This window comes from Neovison vison, chromosome 14 (genome assembly GCF_020171115.1).
Source record: "Neovison vison isolate M4711 chromosome 14, ASM_NN_V1, whole genome shotgun sequence".
Classification (NCBI taxonomy): Eukaryota; Metazoa; Chordata; class Mammalia; order Carnivora; family Mustelidae; genus Neogale; species Neogale vison.
This window is the reverse complement of record NC_058104.1, coordinates 38,865,769-38,893,100: the sequence shown is the minus strand read 5'-3', so window position 1 is coordinate 38,893,100 and position 27,332 is coordinate 38,865,769. Positions and strand designations below refer to the sequence as shown.

At 59.8% G+C, this 27,332-nt stretch overlaps 4 protein-coding genes across 6 annotated transcripts; 3 read left to right on the top strand and 1 right to left on the bottom strand.

The window, feature by feature from the left end:
* The first annotated feature begins 909 nt into the window (after window positions 1-909).
* Window positions 910-7,612, top strand: LOC122896185 (keratin-associated protein 10-2). 2 transcript variants are annotated; one of them, XM_044234244.1, is made up of 5 exons: window positions 910-1,101; window positions 1,338-1,372; window positions 2,204-2,347; window positions 2,551-2,706; window positions 7,001-7,612. In XM_044234244.1, the coding sequence occupies exons 2-5, from the start codon at window positions 1,367-1,369 to the stop codon at window positions 7,061-7,063; spliced, it is 369 nt and encodes a 122-aa protein (XP_044090179.1). In that variant the 5' UTR covers window positions 910-1,101; window positions 1,338-1,366; the 3' UTR covers window positions 7,064-7,612. The 2 variants fall into 2 exon arrangements, with proteins under 2 accessions (XP_044090179.1, XP_044090177.1); XM_044234242.1 differs by having other exon boundaries at window positions 6,605-7,612.
* Window positions 7,613-8,578: 966 nt separating this feature from the next.
* Window positions 8,579-12,857, top strand: ALDOA (aldolase, fructose-bisphosphate A). Its single transcript, XM_044234241.1, has 9 exons — window positions 8,579-8,751; window positions 10,043-10,169; window positions 10,255-10,466; window positions 11,058-11,112; window positions 11,228-11,388; window positions 11,742-11,825; window positions 11,952-12,126; window positions 12,271-12,470; window positions 12,559-12,857. Exons 2-9 carry the CDS (start codon window positions 10,058-10,060, stop codon window positions 12,652-12,654), a joined length of 1,095 nt encoding a protein of 364 aa, XP_044090176.1. The 5' UTR covers window positions 8,579-8,751; window positions 10,043-10,057; the 3' UTR covers window positions 12,655-12,857.
* Window positions 12,858-14,762: 1,905 nt separating this feature from the next.
* PPP4C (protein phosphatase 4 catalytic subunit) lies at window positions 14,763-21,615 on the top strand. Of its 2 annotated transcripts, XM_044232967.1 has the most exons (9): window positions 14,763-14,827; window positions 15,062-15,226; window positions 18,520-18,571; window positions 19,164-19,214; window positions 19,442-19,543; window positions 20,024-20,197; window positions 20,300-20,426; window positions 21,208-21,397; window positions 21,483-21,615. In XM_044232967.1, exons 2-9 carry the CDS (start codon window positions 15,129-15,131, stop codon window positions 21,610-21,612), a joined length of 924 nt encoding a protein of 307 aa, XP_044088902.1. In that variant the 5' UTR covers window positions 14,763-14,827; window positions 15,062-15,128; the 3' UTR covers window positions 21,613-21,615. The 2 variants fall into 2 exon arrangements, with proteins under 2 accessions (XP_044088902.1, XP_044088904.1); XM_044232969.1 differs by lacking the exon at window positions 15,062-15,226 and having other exon boundaries at window positions 14,770-14,827.
* A 711-nt stretch (window positions 21,616-22,326) lies between these two features.
* On the bottom strand, window positions 22,327-26,684 carry TBX6 (T-box transcription factor 6). The gene is made up of 8 exons (XM_044232713.1): window positions 26,445-26,684; window positions 26,120-26,354; window positions 24,863-25,130; window positions 24,602-24,748; window positions 24,431-24,501; window positions 23,290-23,363; window positions 23,025-23,208; window positions 22,327-22,943 (listed from the first exon to the last, which is right to left on the bottom strand). Exons 1-8 carry the CDS (start codon window positions 26,560-26,562, stop codon window positions 22,730-22,732), a joined length of 1,311 nt encoding a protein of 436 aa, XP_044088648.1. The 5' UTR covers window positions 26,563-26,684; the 3' UTR covers window positions 22,327-22,729.
* Window positions 26,685-27,332: the final 648 nt, after the last annotated feature.

The window sequence follows — 27,332 nt, the reverse complement described above, 5'->3', positions numbered from 1 at the left end:
GGGTGTTGTTCTAGAAGGCGGAACAGTATCTGCAAATGTGTGGAGCTCTGGAAACCTTTGCATTGGCTCAGAAGCCTCGCCCAGATCCCATCAAGGAAGATTGGAAGAATGTGGAACACAGAACAGTCTGACTTGTTTACAGATCACCAGATCCTCCTCCCCCTAACCTGTGGGCAGGGAGTTTGCTTTGTTCTCTGCGGGTGGCCCAGAGCCTAGAGGAGATAGGCGGTTCCCGGACCGAGGGCAGATCCGAGCGGCCCAGCCCCGTGGAGGTTGGCAGTCCGCTAAGCATTTGGACTTTGTCCTCTGGAGGCTTAAAATAGAAAAGGCGCGGGCACTTGGGTGGCTCCGTGGGTTAAAGCCTCTGCCTTCAGCTCAGATCGGGATCTCGGGGTCCTGGGATCGAGTCCCGCATCGGGCTCTCTGCTCGGCAGGGAGCCTGCTTTCTCCCCTCTGTCTGCCTGCCTCTCTGCCTGCTTGTGATCTCGTCTGTCAAATAAAATCTTAAGAAAAAAAAAAAAAATAGAAAAGACGCAGGATCTGGGGGTGGGGGGGGGTCCCTTTGCCCGGGCCGGAGGTGGAGGAGACCCGCCGTCTTCCCCCGGAGCACCGCCGGTAGAAACTGAGCGGGTCAGGTCGAGGGGGAAAAGCCGAAGGCGCCACGACGGGCCAGTCAGCTTGTATACAGCGTCCCCGGAGGCAGCAGCGTTACGGGGCGGGAGCGGATTCCGCGAGGTCCAGCGGCTGCGTCCCAGTCACGCAGCCCGCTGGCGTGTCGCCAGGGCTCGGTCGTCCCTTCGCGGCGGCGCCGCAGGACCCAGCACGGGGTGAGGCTCGCCCCGGGCGGCTGGCGGCGGCAAATCGCCTTTTCCGTGCCGTAGCGGCGGGAAAACCCGGCCGGCCGCCCGGGATCTCGCGGGAGTAGAGCGACGGGCGGCGGCGAGAAGGAATTTGGGTCTCGGCGGCCGCCGTAGGAGCGGCGCTCGGGTCGCCATGGCAACGGCCAGAAGCCGCGGGAGCTTCTGGGCGGCGCAGCAGCCGCGGCGGATTGGACCAGCGCGGCGCGGAATCCGCGAACTGCCCCCGGCCCCGAGGGTGCAGGTGCTGGGGGCCGGTCCCCGGAGGGAGCCAGGGTGTGGGGACAGCCGGGGGCGTGGCCAGGGTCAGCCTGGGGCCTGCGAGGGGGACGCCTCCCCGGGCCCCTGATCCCCACTGTCAGGACCAGGACGATGTTCGGCCTCAGTTTCTCCAAGTGGGAGTTGGGGGGCTGGGTAGTGGGCACCCCCAGGCCGATGGCCCCTCTCAGCCTCCGAGACCCGGACTTTCTCTCCTTGCAGGTCCCGGACTGACGGCGCTGTCCTGACCCATGGACGTGAGTCCCGGGCCCCTCACCCTTTTTTGCAGCGGCCCCCTCAGGGCCTGAAGGTCGACTTGGAGCCCCAGCCCAGACTGGAGAGAGGGGACTGTTTTCCCAACAGAGACCCTTCGAGCTGAGGACCCGAGCTGGGAGCGCATGCCCGGAATAGATAGACCTCGCGTGGAGAGCACATGCCCGCTCTTCCTGGCAGGATGAGAAGCTTGCCTAGTAATCAAGGAGGAAAGGAGGAAGGGCTGAGGGAACAGCTGGGGCGGAGACTCGGGGGTGGGAGGGAGCATAGACGTTTGGGGAGCCGCTAGGACTTCAGTCTGGCTGGAGTATAGAGGGGGAGGGAGGGAGGGAGAGGTAGGCAGGGCTGGATTGGGGCTTAGTCACTGAGATAAGTTTGGACTGAGTCAGTGGGAGCCATTGATGGATTGTAAGGAAGGGAGGGATACACAACACAGCTGGTGTGGAAAGGGGCAAGATTGCAAGTCGGAAGACCCTTGGGGAACAGTAACGTCACCTGAGGGGTGGCACACGAGAGCCCAGGAATCAGAGATAATAGGTACATATGGAGAGGCATTTTGAAAGCAAGATCAACAAGTCTTGGAAAATTCTCGAATGACCAACAGATACGGATGGTCCCGAGATGGGGATGGGAGGGAAAAGTCACATTTGGGAAACAAGAGCTTGTAGGCCTAATGAATTAATCCCCGCCATCCAGTGGCCTTTCCTCCCCTCATCCCAACCACCTCCGGTCGGTCGGGTTGTCCCTCCTGGTGTTTCTGTGTTCCCCACAGCCCCTTCCACCTCCTTGTCACCTCTTCTCCTGCGCTTGTCCAGGCCTCCTCTGGCCCGTGGAATCCAACCCCGGCTCCCATCAGCAGCCCTTCCCTGCTGCTCCCCATCCCTGCCATCGTGTTCATCGCTGTGGGCATCTATTTGTTGCTGCTCGGCGTCGTGTTGCTGACTAGGCACTGCCTGCTGGTGAGGGGCCTGGTGGAGGCCATGGGGTGGGCTCCGGGGAAGAGGAAATGGTCCGTCAGTGCCCTCATCTGCAGGCCTTTACCCTGAGGCTCCTTTGCTATTTAGTCCCTGCATCTGTCCCTAGCAGTTGCGTCTTCCCACCCGCCCCCCACGTCCCCCCACCTTCTGGCTCCGATCCGAACCCCCTTCCATCTCCTACCTAGGCCCAGGGCTGCTGTGCCGACTGCAGCTCCCCCTGCAGGAAGCAAGGGGCCTCTAGGCCCCAGGACTGTTGCTGGACCTGTGCAGAAGCCTGTGACTTCCCTTTGCCCAGCCCAGCCCACTGCCTGGATGCCTGCTGCCCCCAGCCCACGGAAGCTGTGAGTTCCCATCCCAGCCCTGACCTGGGCCCTCTCTGGGCATTCTTTTGTTGGTGGTGTTCAACAAACATGGATGGCTGAGCATCTACTTTGGGCTGGGCTCAGTTCTGGGGACTGGGTCAGTGGGGAGACAGCCAAAGACACCTCAAACGGCAGTATATTACATACTTTCTGGTGCCAAAAGCTACTTGGAGAAAAGAAAACAAGGGTGGCAGCTGGGGGCAGGTGTGTAACCTGAAGGGCATACTGGGTTCTGAAAATGGTGGTTAAAAGAAAAATCAGCCCAGCCCAGAGCTCCTCCTGTTCACTGAGTGCGTGCGGCGCCCCAGACCCCATGCTACTTTATGGACATTATCATTTATCAACAACCCTGAGAGCTCAGTATTTTTAAAAACCTGAATATGTATAGTTCTGAGTATGAAAAGCATTGATTACAAAGTGTGCATGTAGAAATACATAGAAAGGACCAGCGCAGAAAAAAGCTCGCTAACCAAGGCCGCTGCATTTTGTGTATGCCCCTCGTATACTGACAGACAGCTGTCCCTGCTCTGTTACCTGCCAGTATTTGGCAAAGATGGGATCCTGCCACAGATACTCTTTCATCCCTTCTGCTACTTGCCCTTTTTGACTTGACATCACACCTTGACACCCCCCTCCCCGCCATGGCCAACCATCCTGTGCCTGTGTATGTAGACAGGTAAGTATTTCTGTCCTCTCTTTGCGGGGCGGGGAGGAGTTGGCTGCGGGAGGTTCGGTCACTTCTACAATGTTAACACAGCAGAGGCTAGCACAGCAAATTGCCCCATTGTGTGTCGAAACAGTCCTCGGGGAGAAGCCTGGCTCCCGGAGGACAGGCCATTTTCGTTTTTGTGGGTTGAAAGACGGTAAATGGAATTGACCACCTTCCTATTTTAGGCTCTGATTTAGGCAGGGATGCTCTTGCCCTTGAAGTGGTGACCTTGCCCAGGAGGAAAGAAAGAGCATAAAAGATTAAGCGAATTCATAACTTGGGCTCACTATAGTTGGTCAAATTCCTAGGAGATGTTTTGATTTTAAAGGAAATTACAGGGCCAGAGGCTCTTCTCTTAAAAAAACAAAAGTTTTCTTCTGTTTTCCTGGGGTGGCTTGGAAAGGGAGCCCAGGAAGAGGATAAGGGGGCAAAGAGAGAAAAGACAACCCTGGGTCCTAAAAACTCCCTATTTTATAGGAAATGCTCAATTACAAAACGACTTATGGCCCCTTGTCCAGGGTATGCTGTCCCTTGCCTCCCCTTGTCAGTCCGGGCCTCTGCTCGGCCGGGTGACAATGGAAGAAGGTGCAGGGAATTCCAGACCTCCCCCTCTAGGACCTGATCTACCCGGCTTCTGCCAGCACCAGGAAGGAAGGATTCTAGAATGGCCACAGGGCAGGATCGTCTTGTCTTTGAGCTGTCTTTGCATGAAGTACAGTAAAATATCTGTTTTTCAGTTTCCTTGTAGTAACAGTAACAACCACAAATAGGACAAGGCTCTTGCCTACTTGACAGCTGTTAGAAACGGGCTTCCAGGGGCTGGAGTGACTTACCTGAGGCCCAGGCTAGGATGCAAACCCGAGTTTCTCTTCCTCTCTGGGAGAGACACCTGCCTGCCCTGCTATTTTCGCCAAGCAAGTGGCAGAGATCAGTGCTCATTCACCCACTCCTTTACCTACTTAAGGATCTATGCAGTCATCGCCAGGGCCCGGTGCCAGGCCCTAGGGGCTCTGCAAAACAAGCTGGACCTGGCCCCAACCCACATAGAGCTTCCATTGCAGCAAAAGGCAGAGAGGAAGAAGTGGGCAGTTACACTGGAGCAGGAGAAATGAGGCGATAAATAGTGGGATAGCTGGGTCTCAGCCCTGTGTGTGATCAGAGACGTGGAGGAGACAGACACAAAACCAGGCCTCTGGGCCCCCCACCCAGGAGGTCTAGCTGGAGCAAGGGATCCATGGAGAGCTGTGTCAAGAATCCCTGCCTTTTCTCGAGTGCTCAGTATGTACTAGGCAGCGGGCTCAGTTCCTTCCACTGATTTCCCCACCGTGAGCCTCTGAAGCAGGCATTCTTACTTGTTTCAGAGGTGACCAAACAGAGGCTCAAAACATGAGCAGGCCCAAGGTGGGCACGCATTTGGTTCAAATCCAGGCCTGAGCTCTGGACACCACAGCGTCGCAAAAATCCGGGGAAAGTGAATCGAAGCTGAAGCTGTAGAGTCTCAAGAGGCACACAAGGGTTAACAGGCTTGTGGCATTCTTGTTTATGTACTGAAGTAGCAGATTCCTTCCAGAAGCCACATGGTCGCTTGTGAGAGTCGAGAAATCCATTAGACAGTTATTAATGACTCGCTCTAAACCTTTCCAGTGGACAGAGCCCAGAAATGCTTTTAATACCCTCTCTCCGAGGTGAGGGCAGCAGAGCCCACAGCGCCGCACACGGAATGACGGTGTGGGCCCCCCCAAACCCACAGAGCCCACTTCTTCCCAAACTGGGACTCCCCAGGGATGCCCCAAACCACCCCCTCATCAGATACAAGGAAACCGCGTCACTCCCCCTTCTGCCATGGGGCTTCCAGTCTCCTCCTTGTGAGACAATCCTGCTGAAGGCCACGCCAGCCCAGTTCAGACCCCTGTCCCTCTCGCCAGCAGATCCCCTTCCCTCACTGGAGCCCCTAGTGATATCTGATCTCCGCAGTCATCTGACACCGCACCCCCAAACCTCAGCTGTTGCAAAGGTCATTCCCCTATTCCTGGCTTGGCCTGGCATCTGATTGAGCCATGCAACTGTGGCTGTCAGCTAGCTGGGCCTCAGGCCTCAAGGAGCCAATCTCCTGGCGCATCCTGGGTGTGTCCCACTCCAGCCGCTTGGCCGGGCTCCAGTCCAGGCGTGAAGCAGTGGCGGATCACCCCTGTCGCTGGGCAGGAGAAGAGTAGGTTGAAATAGACGAGTTCTCTCTTGTCATGAAGGGCGTGCAGTCCTATTCCCCAAGAGACAGACCCTTCTTTTTCCCCCGGGGAGCTGAGGAGTTCTCTCTTTTCCCAAAAAGGGGAAAACGCTTTGATTGCTTCATTCATTGGGCATTCACTTGTGCCTCATGTACCTGCAGAGGGTGAGTCCTCGTGCTTGCTCAGCAGGGACCGGAGACGAACTGTCCCCTGTCCCTGCAAAAGCTGATAGTTCTGGGCCTGGGAGGCAGTGGGGTCGAGGGGGATCTCCCTCTCTGAGCCTCCACTCCCTCTTTTGTAAAGAGGTCTCCATGCAAGGTTCTGATAAATAAAAGAGTTCTGGCTCTTGGAAACATTTTTTTTAAAAATCTGCCAGTTGCCATTTTCAAAGACAACTGAGATTTTTCAGATCATTCATGATTACAGTCTGTGCCTTGCAGGGAGCCGACACTCAGAAATAATGGGCGGGGTCCTGTAGTTCGGTCTCACACCAAGGAAGAAAACAGAACCAGGTTCTTTTTGTCATGGAAGGAAAATATGTGTGTGCTCTCCCTCATTTGCTCCCTTGGAACTGAGTGAGGCCACAAGGATATAGTAGAACCAACTTTGAGCTGAATGTCAGTACTTCATGGAACAGGATTACTTGGTTTCTCAGTCTCCTTGCCTTTAAAAGCAGAAGAAGGAAAGAACCCCCCCCACCCCCCCAAATAATTTCTTCCAGCTCCTGGACTCAGTTGCTTGGAACGCTGCCTCCCTGTTCATTTCTCAACAGCGCAGGGAATTGATTTGTTCCCAAGAGTAGTAGGTGGTACCCTCTGTTCCACTGGGCAAATGCGGCTTCCCAGGCCTCTCTGTTCCTTTCTCCCTGGAGAGGGAAACAGCTTAGGGGACTGGTTGCCCTTCTCCCTGCCCACCTCCCTCACCCCTCTCTCCTCTCCCTCAGGGTTGGGCCCCTCGCTGTCCTCGCTGCTGTCCGCTCTGTGACTGTGCCTGCGCGTGCCAGCTGCCTGACTGCCAGAGCCTCAACTGTCTCTGCTTTGAGATCAAGATCCGATGAGGACCCGGAGTCCTTGCCCCTTGGAGAGTGGCCAACCCCCGGGGCCCCCACGCCCTGTTCCCTGACGGGGCCTCCAGGCACCTTTCTCCAGGCCCCTGGAACCACATATGGCCTGGCTAGCTCATTGGGCTGTGCAGAGCCTGGCTCCCAGCAGAGCAGGACTCAGAGAGCCCTTGGCCATTTGGACTGTCCTTTGGAGGGCCAGGAGGGAGAGGGGCTAGCACTCTGGCAGAGGACCCCACCTGCCTATCCTCCTCTCCATGTAAACCGTTATCATTGAAGGTGAGGTGGGAGACACTGCTCACCACAGACCACCTATGGGACAAACTTGAACCTGGAGTATGAGGATATAGTGCTGCCCCAGCCACACCTTGGCTGTGGATTCTCGGTGAGTGTCGTGCCTGCATCTGCTTGAGGTGAGTGTCTGGCCTGCATCTGCTCTCGCGCCAAAGGAATGGTCTCCCCAGAATCAGAAGAGCCTCCTTCAGGGCCCAGAGGGGAGGGAGGATAGAGAAGGAGGCCGGGAGGGCCACAGATCCCTGTGCAGAGATCCATTTCTCTCGACCACCTCTGAGGGCTTCAGGCTGAATTTCCAAGAAAATTTCCTCTAAGGTACTGGCGAGTGGGCAGGGCGCACCCCTGTCCCCCAACTAGGGCAGCCCCAGGGCTTCCTTTCCTCACTGTAGGCCCCACGCTGGCATGAATGTCAGGGGCTTCAGGTTTCCCTAAATATAGGTCCCTGCCAGGGGATCCGTGGCAAGGAAAGGGCAGAGGGCGCCGGAGGAAGTTGGGGACATGGGCTGGGGGGAGGGCAGGAGCGGCCTTATAACCCAGCCCGGGAGCGGCCTGGCTCACTCGCTGCTGACCAGGCTCTGCCCGCCTCTTCTGCCTCCTCGCAGGTGGGCGCTGGCGGCGGGACACAGCAGGGATGGGGTCGGGGTCGGGCTTAACGGGTCCTGTTTAGGAGGGGAAACCTGGCCGATAGGAAGCGGGGTTCAAAATGCGTCGGGGACTAACCAGCTAGGGACAGATTTGAGTCGCACGGGGAAGTCAGATTCCCGGGAGGCGTCTTGGCAGGCCCTCTGGCGCCGCATCCCCAGACTTGCTGGGGCGAGCGGTGGCTGCCGCGGGCCGGTCGGTGCCCGCCGCGGGCGGAGAGCGCCTGCGCACGCGTGGCGAGGCCGGCGGGACGGGCGCGGCCGGGGCGCCCACACCCGCGAGGGCGCGCCCCCGGGAACCACGGCCCCGCCGCCCTCTCGGACTCCGGGGGGACTACGAGAGCGGCCGCTCTTGCCCGGGCTGGCGATCCTGGGAGGGGCGGCCCCGCGCCGCTGAGCCCGCGAGGGCAGCCTACGGGCGAGGCCGGCCGACGCCCGACCTCAGGACCCGCCCCGGTGTGACACACGCGGCCTTCAGCGCGGCCGGAAGCGGGGGCTGCCCCGCGCCACCCGGCCGGGCCTGGGGCGGGGAGGCTGAGCCTCCGTCTTTCCAGGCTCTTGCACCCGCTTCCCCCACTCCCCATCTCCTCCGGTGCCCCGAATCGGCTGAGTCACGGAGCCCCCGAACGCGCCAACGGGGGGGGGAGGGGGCGGGGGAAGGAGGAGGGCGGGGGAGGGCGGGAGAGGGCCGGGGCAGCCCGCACGATGTGGCCTGAGTCACGTCCTAGGGGGGCCGGGGGAGGGATCGTGTTCTGGCCGTGCTGTCCCCGCCCAAGCGCCGCCTCCGGGCTTCGCCTCTCGGGGGCGGCCTCTGCACAGTTCCTCGCCTGCAATTGGACGCCAGGGCGCCTCCGGCCCCCTTCAAGGAAAATAACCGGCGGAGGCTGGCGCGGTGCCTTTATAAAGCCCGGCGCCACCTCCCTCCCGCCCGCCCCCTGCGCCGCCCCCTCGGGAGCTGAGCCGGCTGTGTTCCTCCTGGAACGCGCCGCAGAACCAGAGTGCTGGTGACGACGGTCGCGTTCCCTTCGTTAGTCTGCTCGCCCGCGCGCCGCCCTCCACCGCCGCACCCCGCAGATCCGCCCCCTCCCGTGCCAGGTGAGCGCCCCTCGCCATGTGCGAAGGTCAGGGACCGTAGAGAAGGATTCTGGGGGCAGTCGGCAGCCTGACCCCATCTCCCCCACCGCAGCTCGGGCCCAGCGTCTCGCCCTCCCCACTACCACCTACACGTAGGCCCCCGGCCCGGACTCCGCAACCTTCTCCAGCTTGAGCGCGCTGGGTTTGCTGCGCAATGCAGTGGCTCCGCGCGCTGAGTCATGGCGGGGGGAGGAAACCGGACGAGATGGAGGGCCATTCTCTCTCCTCCGCTTGCTCGGACCCCAGGTGCAAAGCCTTACGGCTGCTTCGCCTCTGCGGGGGTCCTAAGAGGCAGCGAGGGGAGGGGGCCAGCTCCTATACTGCCTGAGGGTTCCGGAGAGCGTGGTTGGGCCCTGCGCTGGGAGGTGGGCGCCCCCGACGAAGGGGGGAACCCCATGGAGGCGCCTGATGCCCCGTTAACACTTTCCGTGTCTTTCCTTACTGGGTGACCTTGATTGTGAGCCTGGAGCAGCTGCGGCGGTGCGAGCGGACGAGCCTTTTCTGGGGAAGGGGTGGGCCGCTTGCTTCGCTACAATTTTCTCAACCTGTATGAACAGTGAGATGGACAAACCTTACTCCTAACGCCTTCCTGGGCTGGGCTTCCTCGGCTGCCCTTTGCTTGGCTTTTGATTCTTGAACTGCCCTTAACACTCCCCAACCCTGGGGGGAGAAGTTTGACCTTGGGATGTCCTTGAGGCTTTGGAGCCTGGGCCAGCCTTGGGATCTTGGGTGGATTGGAAGGCCCTGACCAGAGGATTTGGGTTCTAAATCTCGGCTCTGGCCCTTGTGCTGTGGGGCTTGAAGCACCGAACTTTCCCTTTTCTGGGCCCTTGGGTTGGGCCCTCTGCCTGTGTGCCCTCTCTAAATTCTAAAACACTCCGGTTCGGTTCTGCTTCTAGGCAAGGTGACCCCATGGCAGAGCGCATGCAAGAAGGGTCCAGCTTCTACATGACCCATCTGTCTATGGCTCTGGCCTATTGCATTGCCCCAGATGCCAGTATGCAACCCCACCCACAGCTGGGAAACACCCAGCAACAGACAGAGTTAGGAAAGGTACCGGAGGCAGGCCTAGTATAGGGAAGTTGGGTGCAGGGCGAGGGCTGGGGACAGGAAGTGGCCAGAAACCTGTCGATGTGGATGGAGCAGGGGAGGTAGGGAACTTTTGTCTGGACTTCCAGGAGGGGGTCCTGCTGGTCCGGAGACCATGTGAGACCCAGCTAACCAGTCCTCCCCGTCTGCTGCCTCTGCGCAGGAACCGACCGGCACCATGCCTTACCAATACCCAGCACTGACCCCGGAGCAGAAGAAGGAGCTTTCTGACATCGCTCACCGCATCGTGGCTCCGGGCAAGGGCATCCTGGCTGCAGATGAGTCCACTGGTATGGGCAGGACACAGGAGGAGGAGTGCCTAGGGTCGAGGATGACCGGCTGATCCCCTTATTTCCGCGTGCTGCCCCTTTGCAGGGAGCATCGCCAAGCGGCTGCAGTCCATCGGCACTGAGAACACAGAGGAGAACCGCCGCTTCTACCGCCAGTTGCTGCTGACCGCTGATGACCGCGTGAACCCCTGCATCGGGGGCGTCATCCTCTTCCACGAGACCCTGTACCAGAAGACAGATGATGGGCGTCCCTTCCCCCAAGTTATCAAATCCAAGGGCGGTGTTGTGGGCATCAAGGTGAGGGGGCCGGGTCTCGGGATGCGAGAGATGAGGTAGATAGGGGAGAGAAGGCCGGAGTTGGAGGCTGTGCTGGGGCGGGCTTCGGGTTGGGGGGTCTGCCCCAGGTCACTGCCAAAGCGCATGTGAAGAGCTAGAAACTTACAGGATCTGTTGGGCTTTTTTTTTTTTTTTTTTTTTCCTTTTTTAAAGTAAGTCCTACACCCTTTGTGGGGCTCAAACTCCCAGCCAACCCTGAGATGAGAAGACCACAGGCTCCACTGGCTGAGCCAGATACGTGCTCCTGCTTGGCATTTTTAATCCTTGTAATTCTCAGAGCCCAGTATTCTTACGTCGTACAGACAAAAACCAGAAACTCAAGGCATGATGTGTGTGGCTTACCGGGTTAGTAATGACTAGGAGCCCAGGCTCGCTCTGATCACATCCCCACGTATTTTCTATCTCCTGGGATCAAGTATTGTGACTATGTGAAAACGTTTGCAAAGGGAGGTAGCTACCACTCAAAAGGTTGAGAAGGTGGAGGGCAGTGTGCAGTGCTCAGGGCACTTCCCCATCTCACATTGTTGCTCGCTCCCCCCTAACTCCCAACAGGTGGACAAGGGCGTGGTACCCCTGGCAGGAACAAACGGCGAGACCACCACCCAGGGTGAGAAACTGCTCTGCTCCCTGCCCTCCAGACCAACCCATTCTAGGCCTGACCCCCCTGGGTGCCACCTGCCCCCCTCTTCTGCCATGCTCTGACTCCTCTGTCCTCCCTCCAGGGCTGGATGGGCTGTCCGAGCGCTGTGCCCAGTACAAGAAGGACGGAGCTGACTTTGCCAAGTGGCGCTGTGTGCTGAAGATTGGGGAACACACCCCCTCAGCCCTTGCCATCATGGAAAATGCCAATGTTCTGGCCCGTTATGCCAGCATCTGCCAGCAGGTGGGCTGGTGGGTCCCCGGCAGGCCACCTCCCACCTCTTTCGGTTCCAGAACGTCAGCTAGCCTGCTGCTCATCTGTCAGGATACGTACCACACCTGCATCCAAGGCAGCTGTTCTGGAGCCTCAGCAAGCGTCAGGCTTGGGCCCATGGAGGACACCCGAGGGCCCTGTGAGCCGGGCTGGGGGGTGTGATTGTGGGGGTGGTTCGGAGGAGATCCTGTCTCCTGAGGTCCGCTGCCGGCTGTGAAGCCATGAGTTTCTGTCGTCATGGACAGAAGGTCTTGGCTGATGGCTCCGAGAGCTGTAGGTGGGCTCTGGGTTAGGGGGACTCATGGCTCCCTTGTCCTCCACAGAATGGCATCGTGCCCATCGTGGAGCCTGAGATCCTCCCGGATGGGGACCACGACTTGAAACGCTGTCAGTATGTAACCGAGAAGGTAAGGTGCCTGCCTTTGTGGGTGGCGTGGTGGCTAGGCAGCTGGGCCGAGGGCCTGGGGACTGACCTCTGCCCCACCCTGCCCCCAACTCCACCTCAATTCCACTGTGGCCCTGCTCTGCTCTAGGTGCTGGCTGCCGTGTACAAGGCTCTGAGTGACCACCACATCTACCTGGAAGGCACTCTGCTGAAGCCCAACATGGTAACCCCAGGCCATGCCTGCACCCAGAAATATTCTCATGAGGAGATTGCCATGGCAACTGTCACAGCACTGCGCCGCACAGTGCCCCCTGCTGTCACTGGTGAGAGCTTTATCCCCCTCTTGACCTGTGGGAGGTGGACGACCACCGTAGTCCTTAGCCCATTGGGTCAGATTCTAGAAGCTTCTACCAAACCCCAGGTTTTTGCGTACAGCCTCTTACTGCACTTTACTCCTTGCTGGGTAGGGATCACCTTCCTTTCTGGAGGCCAGAGTGAGGAGGAGGCATCCATCAACCTCAACGCCATCAACAAGTGCCCCCTGCTGAAGCCATGGGCCCTGACCTTCTCCTATGGCCGAGCGCTCCAGGCTTCTGCCCTGAAGGCCTGGGGTGGGAAGAAGGAGAACCTGAAGGCTGCCCAGGAGGAGTACATCAAGCGAGCCCTGGTAAGGATGGGACTGGATGGAGGTGGGCAGGGTACCAGGGCAGGTGGAATTCTGATGAGACCTCACTCTGGCTCCTTTCCCCTCTTAGGCCAACAGCCTTGCCTGCCAAGGAAAGTATACCCCGAGTGGTCAGGCCGGGGCTGCAGCCAGCGAGTCCCTCTTCATCTCCAACCATGCCTACTAAGTGGAGGTGTCCGCTACCCCCTCAACACTCCAGCCCCTGCCCCCTCCACACTCACTCTCGAAGAGGGGGGCCTCAGCAGGGCTCCAGGCTGCTCTTTGCCATCACTTTGCCTCCCACGTGACATTGGTGTGTGGTGTTGTCTGTATATGCTAACTCCATTGCTCTTTCCAGCCCACTGCCAATAAACAACTATTTAAGGGGGAGTCTGCTGTCTGTGTGTGGTGTTCGGGCCAGGGGAGGACTGGGGTAGGCGGCAGCGCCTGGAAGAGTCCTTGTTCTCTGTTTGTCCTTGAGAGGCAGGAGAAAATCAACTGGGTCTGGGAGAGGACCTTCTGCTTTGTTTTACTCTGGCCCAGGTCTTCAAGAAGAGACCTTGTGGAATTTTCTCTGCCATCAAGGGCTTTTTTTGCCCCTTTTTGCCAGCAGCACCCAGTAAGGCCACAGCTGGGGACTACATGTGAACTGTTAGGCTCAGCTGCGCTTTTCAGACCCAGAATTGACAGATGCAGAAAGGCTCCTGTGAGAACGACGGTCACTGACAAAAGCCAACACCTCCCGAGTGCTGTGAGCCAGGCCACACAAGTGAGCTCGAGGAGTAGGTGTTCATGCTCAAGGCCATACTGCTTGAGAGGGCACTTTTCTTGATGAAGACAAGATTATTAATACGTACGTCCTTCATCTCCACTGTTGAGCTGGTCTGTTTCCCATCTTAACAGGAGATGAGATTAGAACTGGCTTAATTAATCTTCTTTGGGGCGGGGAAGCCCTTGAGAAACCCAGAATCCCTTTGCAACAGTGACCTCAGCAACACATACAGAACTGTGGGGCTCAGGTTCCAGGCTAAGCCCTGAGCCAGTGTAGCTGCTATATTACATGAAGCCATGGTGAAGGCCCTGCACTTGACCCGTGCCATGCCCTGAACCCTTCCAGCTGGGGTGGAGCAGTTACCTACATGGGTCTGAGCTGTTAGATCCTGGTCATAACAAGGGACCTCATGAGTGAATCTTGCCATTTCCTGAGTTTCTTGGTAACAGGCCCTTTATGTGTCAGCTTCCCTCTAGAGAAAAAAAAAATCTTGATTTTGTGGTCTCTCTGGACCTAGCAGAATCCCTGTGCTGATGCTTGTAGAACCGACTAGGACCTTGTAGGAGTTAGGGACTCTGTCCTTAAGCTTCAATGCACATCTGCATGTTGCCTATATACAAAACCAAACCCATCCTTAGTGCTCCTCTAAACTTCGGCCTCACTTCTGTGCCTGGCTTCACTTCAGCTCTCTCTGAAAGTCAAGAAAAGCAAAAATTGAAGGTCAACAGAAGATAGCAAAAAGGATTTTTCTAAAGGAAGCAGCCTGTGCAAAGGCTCTCGACACCATGAAGTATGCTTAACAGACAAGCCGTTTCCTTCAAATGTCACTTTGGGGGTTTGGGACCTTTTGTAGTAGCAGTGAATTCCAGAACGTGTAAGTGATAGATGGAGGAGAACTTAGAACGGATTCCTTAAAATGGACTACAGCTTGCAGACAAGAGGAAGCAACGGAGGGGTGGAGGTCTGGGGCTATTCTGGAATCGGGTCACAGTGACTAAGCGAGGTGTGAGCAAGGTGGCCTTTCTGCTTCTCACTAAGAGGTCCTCCATGGCAGGGAGTTCTCCGCGGCCGGGGAAGGAGATTGGGCCAGGATGGCTCGATCCGTCGAACTTGCACTGAGCTTACGCGTGCTGTGCTCAGCCGTGTTCTAAGCACTGGGGCTGCAAGTGTGACCCGCCGGGGCTGGAACGGGGGAGGCCGAGTCCGATAAAACGTGGAACGAAGCTCCACGCGGAGCCGCAGCTCAGCTTGCTTCCCTCACTGAGGCCGGAGCGGAGCGGACTGAGGCGTCCCCCGGCCCAGGCAGCACCCGCCCGCTCCGCCCGCTCCGCCCGCGGTCAGCCCCGCCCGCAGGCCGCCGACATCCGCCTCCTCCGCTCGTTCCCATCCTTAGGCTCGGGAGGAGGGGGTAGGGGCGCGGCGCGGGAGGGGGAGGGTGTGTATGACGCCACATCCGGCGCGCGGCGGAACTGATCCCCCTTTGCTTCCGCGGCGGGGCCGGAAGTGGAAGCGGCGGCGGCGGCGGCCCACAGCGAAGGGAAGGAGGAAGGCAGGGAGCCCGGGAGCGGGAGCCGGAGTCGCGGCGGCGGTAATAGTCTGAGACCCCTGTAGGCCACCGTCCCGAACGCGGGGCCGCCGGGTTCGACGGGAGTTAGCGGGGAGCGGCCAGGGCCGTGGGACTTCTGGGGATCGGGGGCCGATGTGAGAGGGGGCGGGGGTGGGGGGGGTCGGGCCAGCTCCGGGGTCGAGTTGCCTCAGTCCCTCCACCCCCGGCGCCCCCTGCGGACGGTCTGATCGACGGGCTCGTCTTCGCCTTTCTCAGGAGACCCCTGTGCGGTGCGGAGGGGGCGGCGGCCCCGGCTCTGACCCGCGCCGGGGGGGGGTGGGCCATGGCGGAGATCAGCGACCTGGACCGGCAGATCGAGCAGCTGCGGCGCTGCGAGCTCATCAAAGAGAGCGAAGTCAAGGCCCTGTGCGCTAAGGCCAGGTGAGCCCGGTGGCCCCGCTCTTCAGGGGTTCCGGCCTGGGGCAGACCCAGCTGAGAACGTGGGGCCTCGCTCGTCCTGAAATCCTTCCCAGAGAGGAGCAGAATAGGGCCCCTTCCCTCGAGGAGCAGCCAGCCTGTTGGGAGAAGACAGACCTGGAGAAAGACACTTAAAGTACTAGGGGATGTGTTTTCAGTGGCGGTAGAGGGTTTTTGTGAAAAGTTTTGGAGCCGCTCAGGGAGACCGCCCTAACTTGTCGGGGGAACGGAGGGTTCTTGGAAGAACTGAACTTTGGGGATAGGCCTGGAAGAGTAAGACGATGAAAGGGATTGTCCACCAGGATAAAAGTTCGAGGCAGAAAAGCGAAACACTCTGGTTTCTAAAACTCTTTTAACTCTAAGAACAGCTCCTAAGGGCGGCCGGTACGGTCCCCGTTCTGCAGGTGAGGACTCATGTTCGGAGTCAGCCAGCAAGTAAGGGACGGAGTCTGAAGCCAGCGCTCCGCGCCCTGTGGCTTTTCAAGCCTTCACTTGAGACCCTGGCGTTGGGTCACCTCGGGTTCTGTGGGAAAGGGTAGCGGATAAGCAGCCAGAGTAGCATTAAACCTGACGTGGCGGGAGACCCCTCGGGAAGAAGGATGACCGGGTGGTTCGGAGCTCAGGCTTTGGAACGCGATGGTTCTGGGTTGGAATGTGAGTGCCGCCGCTGGCAGGCGGGGTCGGGGATCGTGAGGTCGCTGCCCGGTTTCTTCCTTTGTCAAGAGGGAGTTGTAGTATTTAAGAAGATGGTGGTGACGCACCAGGAAGCTGGTGCTTGGGACAAGCTCGGCACCGCGCGTTGGTAGGACGTAAGCGCTCAGCGGTCTCCAGGCGGTGGTGTCCCTACCGCGTAGGACGAGGGTGCGGCCCTAAGGGCGGATGGCACCGGGGAAGGCCTCTAAGAGCGGGCGGAGTGGAGGCTCTGACATGTGTGGGCACCAGCGAGAAGACCGCTCACCCGCCTCCCCGGAGGTACTTTTTGTGGCTTGTATCTGGGGATGGTGGGGAAAGGGCAGGCAGAATGACCCTGCATTTGCTGAACAGCAGCCCGCTGCCCCACAGCAGGCCTCACACTGACACGCAACTCCTGCCTTCCTCCCAGCAGTCTTTTGAGGTTGGAACTATCTTACATGACTCCCTTTTCCGTGACTCCTAGAGGCCTCGTGACCCGACTGAGGTCACCCAGAGAGAAAGTGGCCGCCTGACTTCTGAACGGGTGGCTCTCAGCCCCTTGCTTGGCTTTACCTCAGACAGACCCACAGCGGCCAGGCCAGGCCTGTTGGACGAGCAGGCACGGCCTCGTTCTAAACGCGTGTCTGTGACTCTGTGTTTCGCCAGCTCGAGAAAATTTCCCTGCCTGGGCCGGCCCCGAGGTGTTTTTAGTCACCCCTGTTCTCTCAGTCTTGGGAGGCATTTTTGGGATCCAATTACTGCTTGGCACCCTTCTTTTTCCTGTAAGACTCACCTTGCCCAAGGGCCTGAATTGACTCGGTGGTGATGGTAGCTAGTGTTCGCATCGAGAGGACCAGTCGCCACGTCCTCCGTGTGGATTAGCGTAGGAAGAGAGCAGAGGGTTTTTTTGTGTGTGTTTTTTTAAAGATCTTATTTATTTGGAAGAGTGAAATAGAGGGAGAGAGACCACGAGTAGGTGGAAGAGGGAGAAGCAGACTCCCTGCTGAGCAGGGACCCTGACGTGGGGCTCGATCCTAGGACCCTGAGATCATGACCTGAGCTGAAGCAGATGCTTAATGGACTGAGCCACACCAGCGCCCCAGAGCAGAGGGTTTGAATCAAGTGGTCTCCAGTATGAATTCCAGCTTTGTCACTTGTAAACAGTGTGACCCTGCTCAAGTCACTTTACCCCTTCAGAACTTTGATGTCATTATGGAGCTCGAATGGGATTCCACGTATGCAGGGAAAGGGACTGGCACTTCGGCAGGCACGTCCTAAAGGTGGCATTTGTTGCGGAAGTGAAGGTGGGCAGGTGTGAGCCCTCTGAGTGACAGAGATGGGTCAGAGACTGGCCCCTGTTCCCGGAGCGTGCTGGGCCCTGCTAGCCCCGGGTCGGTGGGGGCGTTAGACCGAATCTGTGGATGAGACCGGCACGGATTCTTAGTCCATTAGGCTGCTGAATTCTACGTCTTTCATTCTCCAGCTTTGTGACCTTGATCCTGCCCTTTTTATCGCTAAGCTCGGTTTCTCTGTCAGATGAGGATGAAAAGAGCCTCAGCTGGTCAGCTGGGAAGGTCGTCACAAGCAGTTGATGAGGAAAGATGCAGGACACGAGAGCCAGCCCCGGTGGGGGGGCCTGGTTGCCAGACGGGCCCTCCGACCCCGGCCAAGGCTTCTTCCTGTTGCCAGAAAGCCAAGCACGCACACTTCCCTCCAGCTGCCTTTGTCCGAGCGCGTGCGCTCGGGGACATAGGTAAAACCACCCGAGCTCGGGGCTGTCCTAGTCTGCTAGGAGGCTGGCAGGGAAAGGTAGGCAAGTGCCCCGGGCCCTCCCACACCAGAGCGGTTTGATAACAGCGTCGGAGGCCAGAGCCAGGCCTCCTGTTCAAGTCCGCCCTTTTGGACTGGGGCCAGTTTACTCATCTGAGCAGTGGGCGGCGCCACAGTGTCTGCCTTGGGGTGGGCTCTTCCGTCCTCGCCGCAGAGCTCTTCCTACGGCCCCGGGGCAGGGCGTGATCTGGAGGGTCACTGCCGCTGTCACCAAGGTGGAAACCGGAAGCATGGCGCCTCTTCCGTTGGCTGTTACTGACCAAGTGGTTTTCTGTCGTGAGCTCCCGAGTAGTAACAGACTCCGCTGCAGGGAGGAGCGGAAGAACAAAGTTGTCCCCCCTCTACCTAAGGAAAGAGCGCAGCTCTGTGACGCGTGTCTGATGACTGGGTGCCTTCGGACGGCCTGGGCGGGCCTCCGTGATGGGCAGAGAGGGACTGTCGGCTCAGCGGGGGACACGGGCTCAGAGTGCTCCAGGCTGAGGGCGGCCTGAGCAGAGGGCTCTGTGCGCAGAGGAGGTCTGTTTCTGGAAGGAGCCCCGGACGTGTGAAAGAGGGCAGCCGGGAGGGTCAAGGCTCGGAAGGCCACTGCCTTCTTGGAAGGGCTTTGGATGCAGTAAGCGTCTGGGCTCTGGCCTTGGGGAAGCGCGGTCAGCCCATCCTGGCTCAGGGACTGCCTCCTAACCTCCTCTCAAAGAGATGAGGAATCGGGCCGGGCTGGCCTGGCTGTGGTGACCCTGGTCTTCTCCTGTCTCCAGAGAGATCTTGGTAGAGGAGAGCAACGTGCAGAGAGTGGACTCGCCGGTCACAGTGAGTACCGCCTGTCCTTGCAGAGCCCCGCGTGCGTTTTCAGGGCCGTGGGCATTCCCCGTGCTCCTGGCGGCTGCCGAGGTCTACCGCTCATCCCTGGGAGCCCCGAAGGCTGTGTCTCCTCCCTCTCCTGTCTTCGAGGGAGCCTTGCTGTTGGAAGTGGATGTTATGGGGAGGCTCTTTTGATCTGTGGGGGGCATGTGCTTGGCCTGAGCAGAAGGCCTCTTAACATGGGGGTGACTGTGCTGCACCCGTTCACGCGTGTTTACGTGTGTTCTCTCTGACTAGTAGCTTTCTTCTGGGCTCTTTGAGGGGAAGCGGGAGAGGAGGGGTCAGGCCTTCCGGAAGCTGTGGGTCTGGCGGTAGACCTGGCTCTAGCTCTTCCCCTCCCAGAGCAGTTGGCACTGCCTGAGGGATGGGGTGTGATCCAGGCCAGGCGAAGTCAGGGTGGGAGAGTAGGCTGGGCCCTGAGAAGCCGAGGCCTGGCCCGGAGCCCTGAGGAGCTCCTGAAGCTGCGGGGGTTTTAAAGGCTCGTCTCCGGGGCGGAGCCTGCGGACTCCTGAGTTCCAGCCCGCCTCTCTTCACCTCCCAGGTGTGCGGCGACATCCACGGGCAATTCTATGACCTCAAGGAGCTGTTCAGAGTAAGTGTGGGGCGACTTGGGGACAGATGGCCTGGGGGCTGACTGGGAGGCCCCCTCACTGAGAGCGGAAGCTGTGAGTTTGGCGCATGGCGGGCAGGTGAGGGGCTCTAGCTAGGTGGGCCGTCGGAAGGGGGCTGCCGCTTGATTGGCAAAGAGGCCACCGTGGTGTGGGACATTTGGGACCAACCAAAATCTTCCTGCCTCTTACCCCCCCCCCCCGCCACCAGGTGGGTGGTGACGTCCCTGAGACCAACTACCTCTTCATGGGGGACTTTGTGGATCGCGGTTTCTACAGCGTCGAAACGTTCCTCCTGCTGCTGGCACTTAAGGTGGGAACCAGGCTTCGGGTGCTCACAGCTGGGCCCTCGGGCCTGACCTGTTTCCTTTCTGCCCTGGTCTCCTGACCCGTCCGCCCCCAGCTCTGAGCTGTGCTGCTGGGGTCCGGCTTGCCAGGGGGTGGGCACAGCCACTTTCCTTGCCTTGAGGGTGTGCGATGGGGCCCCTGGAGGAGAAGCCGGAGCTGCGCATTGGAGGGGAGGGAAGAGAGGACCCCTGCGTTCAGGCAGGGGCAGGGCATGGAGTTCGCCTAGGTACGGTGTCCGTTGGTGGGCGAGGTGACAGGGCACGGGAGGGTCTGGGTAGGGACCTTTTGGGGATAGAGGAGCCAGTGAGTACGTGGTTGAGTGGGGTAAGCCTCAGATCCCCCAGAGGAGGGACACGGGCCTGCGAGGTGGGTGCTCCGGGAGGGGTGCGTGAGCTGACAAGGGACCGAGCCCAGCCCCCAGCCCCGTGTGGGTGGCTGCCCGCAGGTTCGCTATCCTGACCGGATTACCCTGATCCGGGGCAACCACGAGAGCCGCCAGATCACGCAGGTCTACGGCTTCTATGACGAGTGTCTACGCAAATACGGTTCGGTGACCGTGTGGCGCTACTGCACTGAGATCTTTGACTACCTCAGCCTGTCGGCCATCATCGATGGCAAGGTAGGCCGGCCCCCAGGCCCTGCGGGGATGGGACGGCTAGGGGAGGCACAGGGAGAGGCATGGGGCTCAGCTCGCCTCTGCTCCGTTCTTGTCTCCCTGTAGATCTTCTGCGTGCACGGGGGCCTGTCCCCCTCTATCCAGACCCTGGACCAGATCCGGACGATTGACCGGAAGCAAGAGGTGCCCCATGACGGGCCCATGTGTGACCTGCTCTGGTCTGACCCCGAAGGTGAGGACGGGCGGGCCGGCAGGCGGGCTCTCCCTTGAGTGTGGCAGGAGACTGAGGAGGTCCTGTGGTTAAAGGGACAGTTAAAGGTGACAGTGTGGAACGGACGGTCGGGCCAGGCGGTGGGCAAGAGCGGAGCAGGGCCGGGTCTTCACCAGCACCCGGCTGCCGACGGGGAGGTGGGCGGAGCTCGGAGGGGCTGGGCGTGTGTCTCATCGCTCAGAGGCTTGTGCGGGACAAAATCATCTGCGCCCTCGGTGTGGAGGGGCTTCTGCAGAGGGTGACTCCCGGGACGCTGGCCCCATGAGGAGCCCTCATTTTGTGGGGTTCCCCGGCCCGTCTGGAGCAGAGCTGAGACTGAAAGCCGAGTCTCCCCAATCCCAGTCCAGAACTCCTTCTGTGGTCACACAGCTTCCGCTCCCTCACTGCCCTGCAGCCCTCCCGGGGGGGGGCGGGAAAGCCCCCTTCGCACTGGCTGGACCCGCGTGGTCACTATCAGCGCTTCCTTCTACTTTCGGGTACACCTGTCACGGCCAGTAAATCACACGGTCACTGATGATGGGGTCGCTCCGACTGTCCGAACATTCTGTCTCCTTTGGATCTTGGCTGCTCCGGCACTTGCTGCCCTGTCCCCGGGATCCCCCAGCGCACACCCGGGCCCTGGGCTCCGGCCCCACGGGCCTGATAGGGAGAAGGGGATGGGATGTTCTCTGTTGAAGGGCGGTGGGTACTGGAGAAGCCTGGAGGACACCCCTCCCCCCATCCCTACCTTCCTTTGCCTCAGACACAACAGGCTGGGGCGTGAGCCCCCGTGGGGCCGGCTACCTGTTCGGCAGCGACGTGGTAGCCCAGTTCAACGCGGCCAACGACATCGACATGATCTGCCGCGCGCACCAGCTGGTGATGGAAGGCTACAAGTGGCACTTCAACGAGACTGTGCTCACCGTGTGGTCGGCGCCCAACTACTGCTACCGGTGAGCCGCCCGGGGCGGGCGCTCGGGGTGGGGCGGGGCGCCGGGCCGAGACACGCCGCTGACGCCGCCGCCCTCCCGCTTCCAGCTGTGGGAATGTGGCAGCCATCCTGGAGCTGGATGAGCATCTCCAGAAAGATTTCATCATCTTCGAGGCTGCGCCCCAGGAGACCCGGGGCATCCCCTCCAAGAAGCCCGTGGCCGATTACTTCCTGTGATCCCTCCAGCCCCCTGGCCCTCGGACCACTGTGACTCTGCCCTCTTCTCCAGACTGAGGCTGGGCATCGGGGGGCTGTCTCGGCTCTGCTCTCCCCCCGGAGAGGGCACTTCGAGGGTGAGGACTTCTCTCTGGAGAGGCTCGGAGCCTCAGCTCCAGACTCCTCTCCTTTCTCCCCACTTGAACCATGGAGTTTCCAATAATTTTCTGGTTTTCTTTTTTCCTTTTTTTTTTTTTTTTTTTGTTTTTGTTTGTTTTTAGATAAAAAATTTTGAGAGAAAACAAAGAAAAATTCTAATAAAAGGAGAAAAATGGTCTTTGGGTTAGTGTCAGACTTGATCGGGTCACAAGCGGCAACGCCAGCCTGGGACCTGGGGGCACAGAGGACCTTGACTGCCCCAGAGCTTCCTGGTCTGTATCTGGTGACAGTGACTATTTACAGAAGGCTTGCCACATGCTAGGTGGAGGGCTGGGTTCTCAGAAGCAGCCTTATTTAATTCTTATTTAATTCAAGTGAGCATCAGGACACTGATTTCCCCACTTCCCTAAAAAGGAAATAGCCCGAGAGCTATTGATTCACACGCATGAGGTCAAGCAGCTAGAAACTGGCAAGTCAGAATCGGGGCCCAGGTCTCCCCACAAAACCTCTGCTCACCCAGCCCCGCCCACGGCCAAATAGCATTAGCTGATGTTTTTAGAGCACCGAGGTCTTTGGAGTTTTATTAACAAAAATACTCTGGTCCTGACAGCGGACCGGTGTGGCCTGCACTGGGGTGAGTGGGTAGAACTTGCAGAGCCCAAGGGTGAGGCTCAGGAGGTGGGAGTGTTGGGCAGTGGCCCCATTTGGCCAGGCAGAGCCTCCCTCCATTCACACCGAGGTGAGAGCCTGGAAGGGGAAGCTGGCCCCAGCTGGACTCCCAGCAGCTTAGCCAGAGCTTTGAAGCCGGGGTGGGTGGGAGTGAAATCAAAGTGTGAAGTGGGGTGGGGGAGGCCCCAGGCAGCCATTTGGCATGGGGGATGGGGCCAGTGGAAGGGATGGGGCCACAGGCCTGGGGGAAGGGCGGCAGAGGTCTGTGATGGAAGATGGGGTGGGGGGGACGCAGAGGCCCAGGGACACCTCAGTACATTGGTTTGGAGCCTACATCCAGATAAGCCCCAGGGCCAGGGTAGGCAAGGGGGAAGGGGCCCCCCTGGAGGAAGTGTGAGGCAAAGGGGGCTGGGGGCGCGGCAGCTGGGTACCCCGAGCCCCCTGGCCCAGGCTGCAGCTCCAGGAACGCAGCCGAGTAGGGCGCTGGACGCCCCGAGTCTGGAGCCTCAGGGAAGCTGGGGTTCCTGAAGTAAAGAGACGGGTCAGAATGCAGGAAAGGGACCCCCAACACGGAGGAGCCGAGCTCTGTGCCCTTGTCCACTCGCCTGGTTGGAAGGTGACTGGGGGCTCCGTGAAAAGCCGCGGGGTGCAGCAGGTAGGCTTCGGCGCTGGAGCCGCCGCACGGAGGAGCTGGGGCCGGGGCAGCTTCTCGGGGGGCCGGGGCCTGCTCTGGGTCCGACTCACGGACGTCCCCACCCAGCGTGGAGTCGCAGGGGCCGCTTGGTGCATCTGGGCAGACGGAGAGGACAGACTGGGCTAAGGAGGACTGGCGCCTGAGGACCGGCCCGGAGCTCCTGAGACTACGCTCACCTCCGCTCCCATAGGCCTCTGCGGCTCCGGGCTCTGGGCCCCGCAGTTTCCTCTTCACACGGGCATCCCGCTCCCTGGAGAACAGTGACGACGACGTGATGATGATGATGATGATGATGATGGTAATAACAGCACCTGCCAGGTGCCAAGCATTTCACCCTCCCAGGGACCCTGTCAGGCAGGTGCCATTATTATACCCGTTTTACAGACGAAGGAACCGAAGGCCAGAGAACTAAGTGACTAGAAAGTGGCAGAGTCAGGCTCGATTTCCCCCTTAAAACTTTCCAATGGTTTCCTGCTGCGTGTATTGCATTTGGGAAGTCTTCCCAAGCTAGAAGGCGAGGGCATGGTCCGAACCCAGCTCACCCCGCCCGGCTTGCCGAGCCGCCCTTAGCTGGAGTCCTCTTCCGTCTGCCCCTGCTCACGTCCTTAGCTCATCCTGGCTCAGCTCCCGTTCTTGTCTCACTTCCTCAGGGAAGTCCTCCAGACCTCCCATGGCATGGCACAACCTCCCTCTCGGCATCTGTCCACAGCTTACATTGCTAAGGATGACCCTTTGATGGCTGGCTCCCTGTCTGTCCCTGCCTTAAGGGCAAAGGACGGCTCTGAGGGAGCTAAACTCTACTCAGAATAGAAGCCGAGTCCTAAATACACTTCCACCATCCAACGTGGCTCCCCTTCACCTCTCTTGCCTCTTCCTCTCCCGTCGCACCGCAGGCACGCTCCTCCCTCAGGGCCCTCGCACAGGCTGTTCCCGCTTCTCGGCCCGCTCTTCCTCGGATACCCTCTCTGGGTCCGCCAGACTTGACCATGCCTCTGAAACTAACACAGACCTCACTCCGGTCCTTCCTGTCTTCCTTCCTGCCTTTATTTCTTTTCTCTTTAGAACCCATCCCTGACATATTATATTTTACTTATTTCTCTCTGTTGACCTGCCCACTCTGTCCCCTAGAGGACCAGTCCCATCAGGGCAGGGCCCTTGGTTTTGTTCACGGATGGGTCTCCAGCGTCTAGAACTGTGCCCGGCACACGGAAGCCGCGAGGGAATAAATGTCTTTACTTACTGCTGTGTCCCTGGCACACGGTGGTCAGCTCACAAGCATTCCCTGAACGAACCAGGGAATGAATGAACAGTGCCCACCTCTTACAGTTTCTGCCGTTCTCCCGGAAGCCCTTGGCAAAGGGATTGGCGGCGATCTTCAGTTGTGTGATCTGGGGACACACATCCAGGGTCAAAGCTCTCACGGCCAGGGCAGAGCCCACCCCTCCATCCCCTCCCCACCCCCACACCCCCCCCAAAGCGGTCACTCACCCGCGGGTTCTGGTAGGCTGTCACAGAGATGAATGCCGTCTCGGGGAAGCGGAAGGAGGCGACACCCCCCCAGTGCTGGCTGCAGAGCTGGGCGGCCCGCACCAGGTGGATGCGGGGCTGGTACTTGTGCATGGAGTGCAAGATCAGCTGGGAGAGAAGGAGCGAGGTGACGCCCCGCCTGCCCAGGGGGATGCCCCGCCTGCCCAGGGGGGCCCCCACACCCACCCCTCAACTTGTCCTCCCCGCCAGCTGGGGCCTCACATGGCCGTGGGGGTCCAGGGTGCTGTTGGTGAGCTTGACCCGATGGAAAGACACAGGCTGCCGCATCCAGTGGGCACCCGTGGCGGGAGAGTCGGGGTGAATGTAGACGCGGTCAGGCAGGCGGGGCTCCGCCTTGCCGCTGGGCTCCCAGCGCCGGCCCTGCCAGCGGTAGCGAGCCCCGTCCACGGGAACCACATCCAGAAGAAACAGGTAGCGGGCCTCGGGGTCCAGGCCAGTGACTGAGACTCGGCAAGCAGGGAACATGCGCCTGGACAGGGGAGGGGATGGGAGAGGCCTGGCGCTACCGGCTGGGGCTGGGAGGGGGCACAGCGCCGGCAGGGGGCACAGCCGCTGTGGGCTCACCCAGCTTTGGCAGAGAAACGTCCACGGAGGTGGAATTAGAATTCAGAGGGCAGGGTCTTGGAGCCGGAGGCTTGTCTCATCCCATTTTACACTCGGGGAACAGAACAGACAGGAGATCTGACCAGAGTCACAGGGCAGATTAGGACCAGAGCCAGGACCCCTGACTCCTGGCCCCTTCCAACTCCATCCACAGAAGCAGTGGTGACACACTTCTGTCCCTATAATCTTGCCGGGAGTCTGCTGCTCCCCACTCTGGTCTCCTCACCTAATCTCCAGCACCAGAGTCTACACTGCTGGCCAAACCTGGTTCAGGAAAAAAAAAAAAGTCCTGCCCGCATTGGGACGGAGGACTTAGCATGCTCAGGTCCGAGTTCCCGGCCTGGAAAGACACGGGCCACACACTGGCCACATCCCTGCCTCCAAGGTGACCCCAGACCTAGTCACATACTGACCCTGATTCTGGCCAGACTTCCCTGAATGCCAGTCACTGGCTGGCCCTTGACCCTAGTGGTAGTGTCAGTGCTGGCTCTGGCAGCAGGCTGACCCCCGATTTGGGCCACAAATGAACCTATCACCCAGCCAGACTTTCTGACCCAGGCCCAGACCGACCTAGGACCCTTGCTATATAGGTTGGTCCCTAAACCAGCTACAGATTCCACAGACTGACCCTCGGCCCTTGCCACCAGGTGACTCCCATCCAGCCCTAGAGTCACCCTTGACCCAGGCCACACTGGCACCCTGAACTTAGGCAGAGCTCTAGACCCTCTAGCAACCCCTAGACCTAGCCCCATTACCAGGAACTCTGCCTTTCCCAGGAGACCCCCCCACCCGGGCACACCCTGGGCCCCTTGACCCTGGCCCCGCCCCCGGGCACACCCTGGCCCCGCCCCTCACCTCCCAGCTTTGGTGATGATCATCTCTGTTCCCACAGAATTGAACTCTTTCCACAGCTCCCGGTTCTCCAGGCTCAGGCTGACTCCGGGGAGTGCATGAAGGGCCTCAGGGGCTGGGGGGGCTGGCTCAGTGCCCAGGGCTGGGGGGAGCGGGGGCAGGGGTGGGGCAGCACCCAGGGTGCAGGGAGCAGCTTCAATCCCGGAGAGGAAGCAATCCAATTTGGGAGGGTCCAGATCTGGAGAAGGGGTGGGGGGGCAGAATGAGGAGCCAGCAGAGGGTCACAGCCCCCAGCGGTCCCGACACAGGAGCTGGTCCCCATGCTCACCAGGGTAGCGGTAGCCCTCTGCCAGGGCAGGCGGGAAGCTGGAATCTGTCCCCGGCTGGGGGGGCCCAAGGCGGTAGCCTGTCCCCAGAGAGGGGTACAACTCTCGTGGATGGTACATGGAGTGCTCCCGTCTGGCCTCAGGTCACGCTGCCTAGAGTCAGTGCCCTGGTGCTGAGAGATGCCCCCTTTATAGCTCACAGCTCAGCCCCTTCCAGACCCAGGATCACAGCCCCTCCCCTATTTGGGGCCCTGGAGTTGGGCTGGGGTGGAGACCCCTGGGGACTGGAAGGGGTCCAAGAGGGGGCCGGATACCTGGGTACCCTCCCCTTCTCTCCCCCCACTCCAGGCTTCATTAGCTCCGACCCCCTGCCCCCTCATTACATAATTAACTCCTCGGCCTGATTGATCCCCTGGGGCTCGACAGGGACGCAGTTTGGCGCTTCCGGCCAGCTGGTCCCCGTTCCCACGGGGGGAGCCCCGGCTAGGGATAAGCTACTGAGGGGCGGGGCCTCGACCCTGGGATGGAGCCTAGAGTCCGGGGGCAGACCCTGGCGCCCCAGACTTTTCTAGCAGGTACCCCCTGCCCCCTCCACTTGGAAGCCAGGGCTCGGAGGGACGAAGCATGACTGGAGGAAAAGAGCTGGAGGAACTCGGCGTGAGCTTGTTGTTACGCGGGGCACTGGGGACCTCGAGGAGTCCGCAGCCGAGGCCCGAACCCCTGGAGTCCCTCCTTCCTGTTTCCCGTCCCGCAAAACCTCCACCCTCCGCAGGAACTCCGAAGTGCGGAGGCTCGCCCAGCTCCACAGTCTCTGACGGCGGGAGCCGCGATTTCCCAGAAGGTCCCGCGCTGGGGACCCCTCGGAACTACACTTCCCAGCAAGCCCAGCG

Coding starts and splice junctions, on each gene's coding strand:
- TBX6 (XM_044232713.1), bottom strand. CDS start 26,562: ATGTACCATCCACGAGAGTTGTACCCCTCTCTGGGGACAGGCTACCGC. Junction 25,131..26,119: donor ATCATCACCAAAGCTGGGAG/GTGAGGGGCGGG, acceptor TCCCCTGTCCAG/GCGCATGTTCCCTGCTTGCC. Junction 23,364..24,430: donor AACGGCAGAAACTGTAAGAG/GTGGGCACTGTT, acceptor ACTGTTCTCCAG/GGAGCGGGATGCCCGTGTGA.
- ALDOA (XM_044234241.1), top strand. CDS start 10,058: ATGCCTTACCAATACCCAGCACTGACCCCGGAGCAGAAGAAGGAGCTT. Junction 11,389..11,741: donor ATGCCAGCATCTGCCAGCAG/GTGGGCTGGTGG, acceptor TGTCCTCCACAG/AATGGCATCGTGCCCATCGT. Junction 11,826..11,951: donor GTCAGTATGTAACCGAGAAG/GTAAGGTGCCTG, acceptor GCTCTGCTCTAG/GTGCTGGCTGCCGTGTACAA.
- LOC122896185 (XM_044234242.1), top strand. Junction 2,348..2,550: donor TGACTAGGCACTGCCTGCTG/GTGAGGGGCCTG, acceptor TCTCCTACCTAG/GCCCAGGGCTGCTGTGCCGA. Junction 2,707..6,604: donor GCCCCCAGCCCACGGAAGCT/GTGAGTTCCCAT, acceptor CCTCTCCCTCAG/GGTTGGGCCCCTCGCTGTCC.
- PPP4C (XM_044232967.1), top strand. CDS start 15,129: ATGGCGGAGATCAGCGACCTGGACCGGCAGATCGAGCAGCTGCGGCGC. Junction 15,227..18,519: donor GCCCTGTGCGCTAAGGCCAG/GTGAGCCCGGTG, acceptor TCCTGTCTCCAG/AGAGATCTTGGTAGAGGAGA. Junction 19,544..20,023: donor TCCTGCTGCTGGCACTTAAG/GTGGGAACCAGG, acceptor GGCTGCCCGCAG/GTTCGCTATCCTGACCGGAT.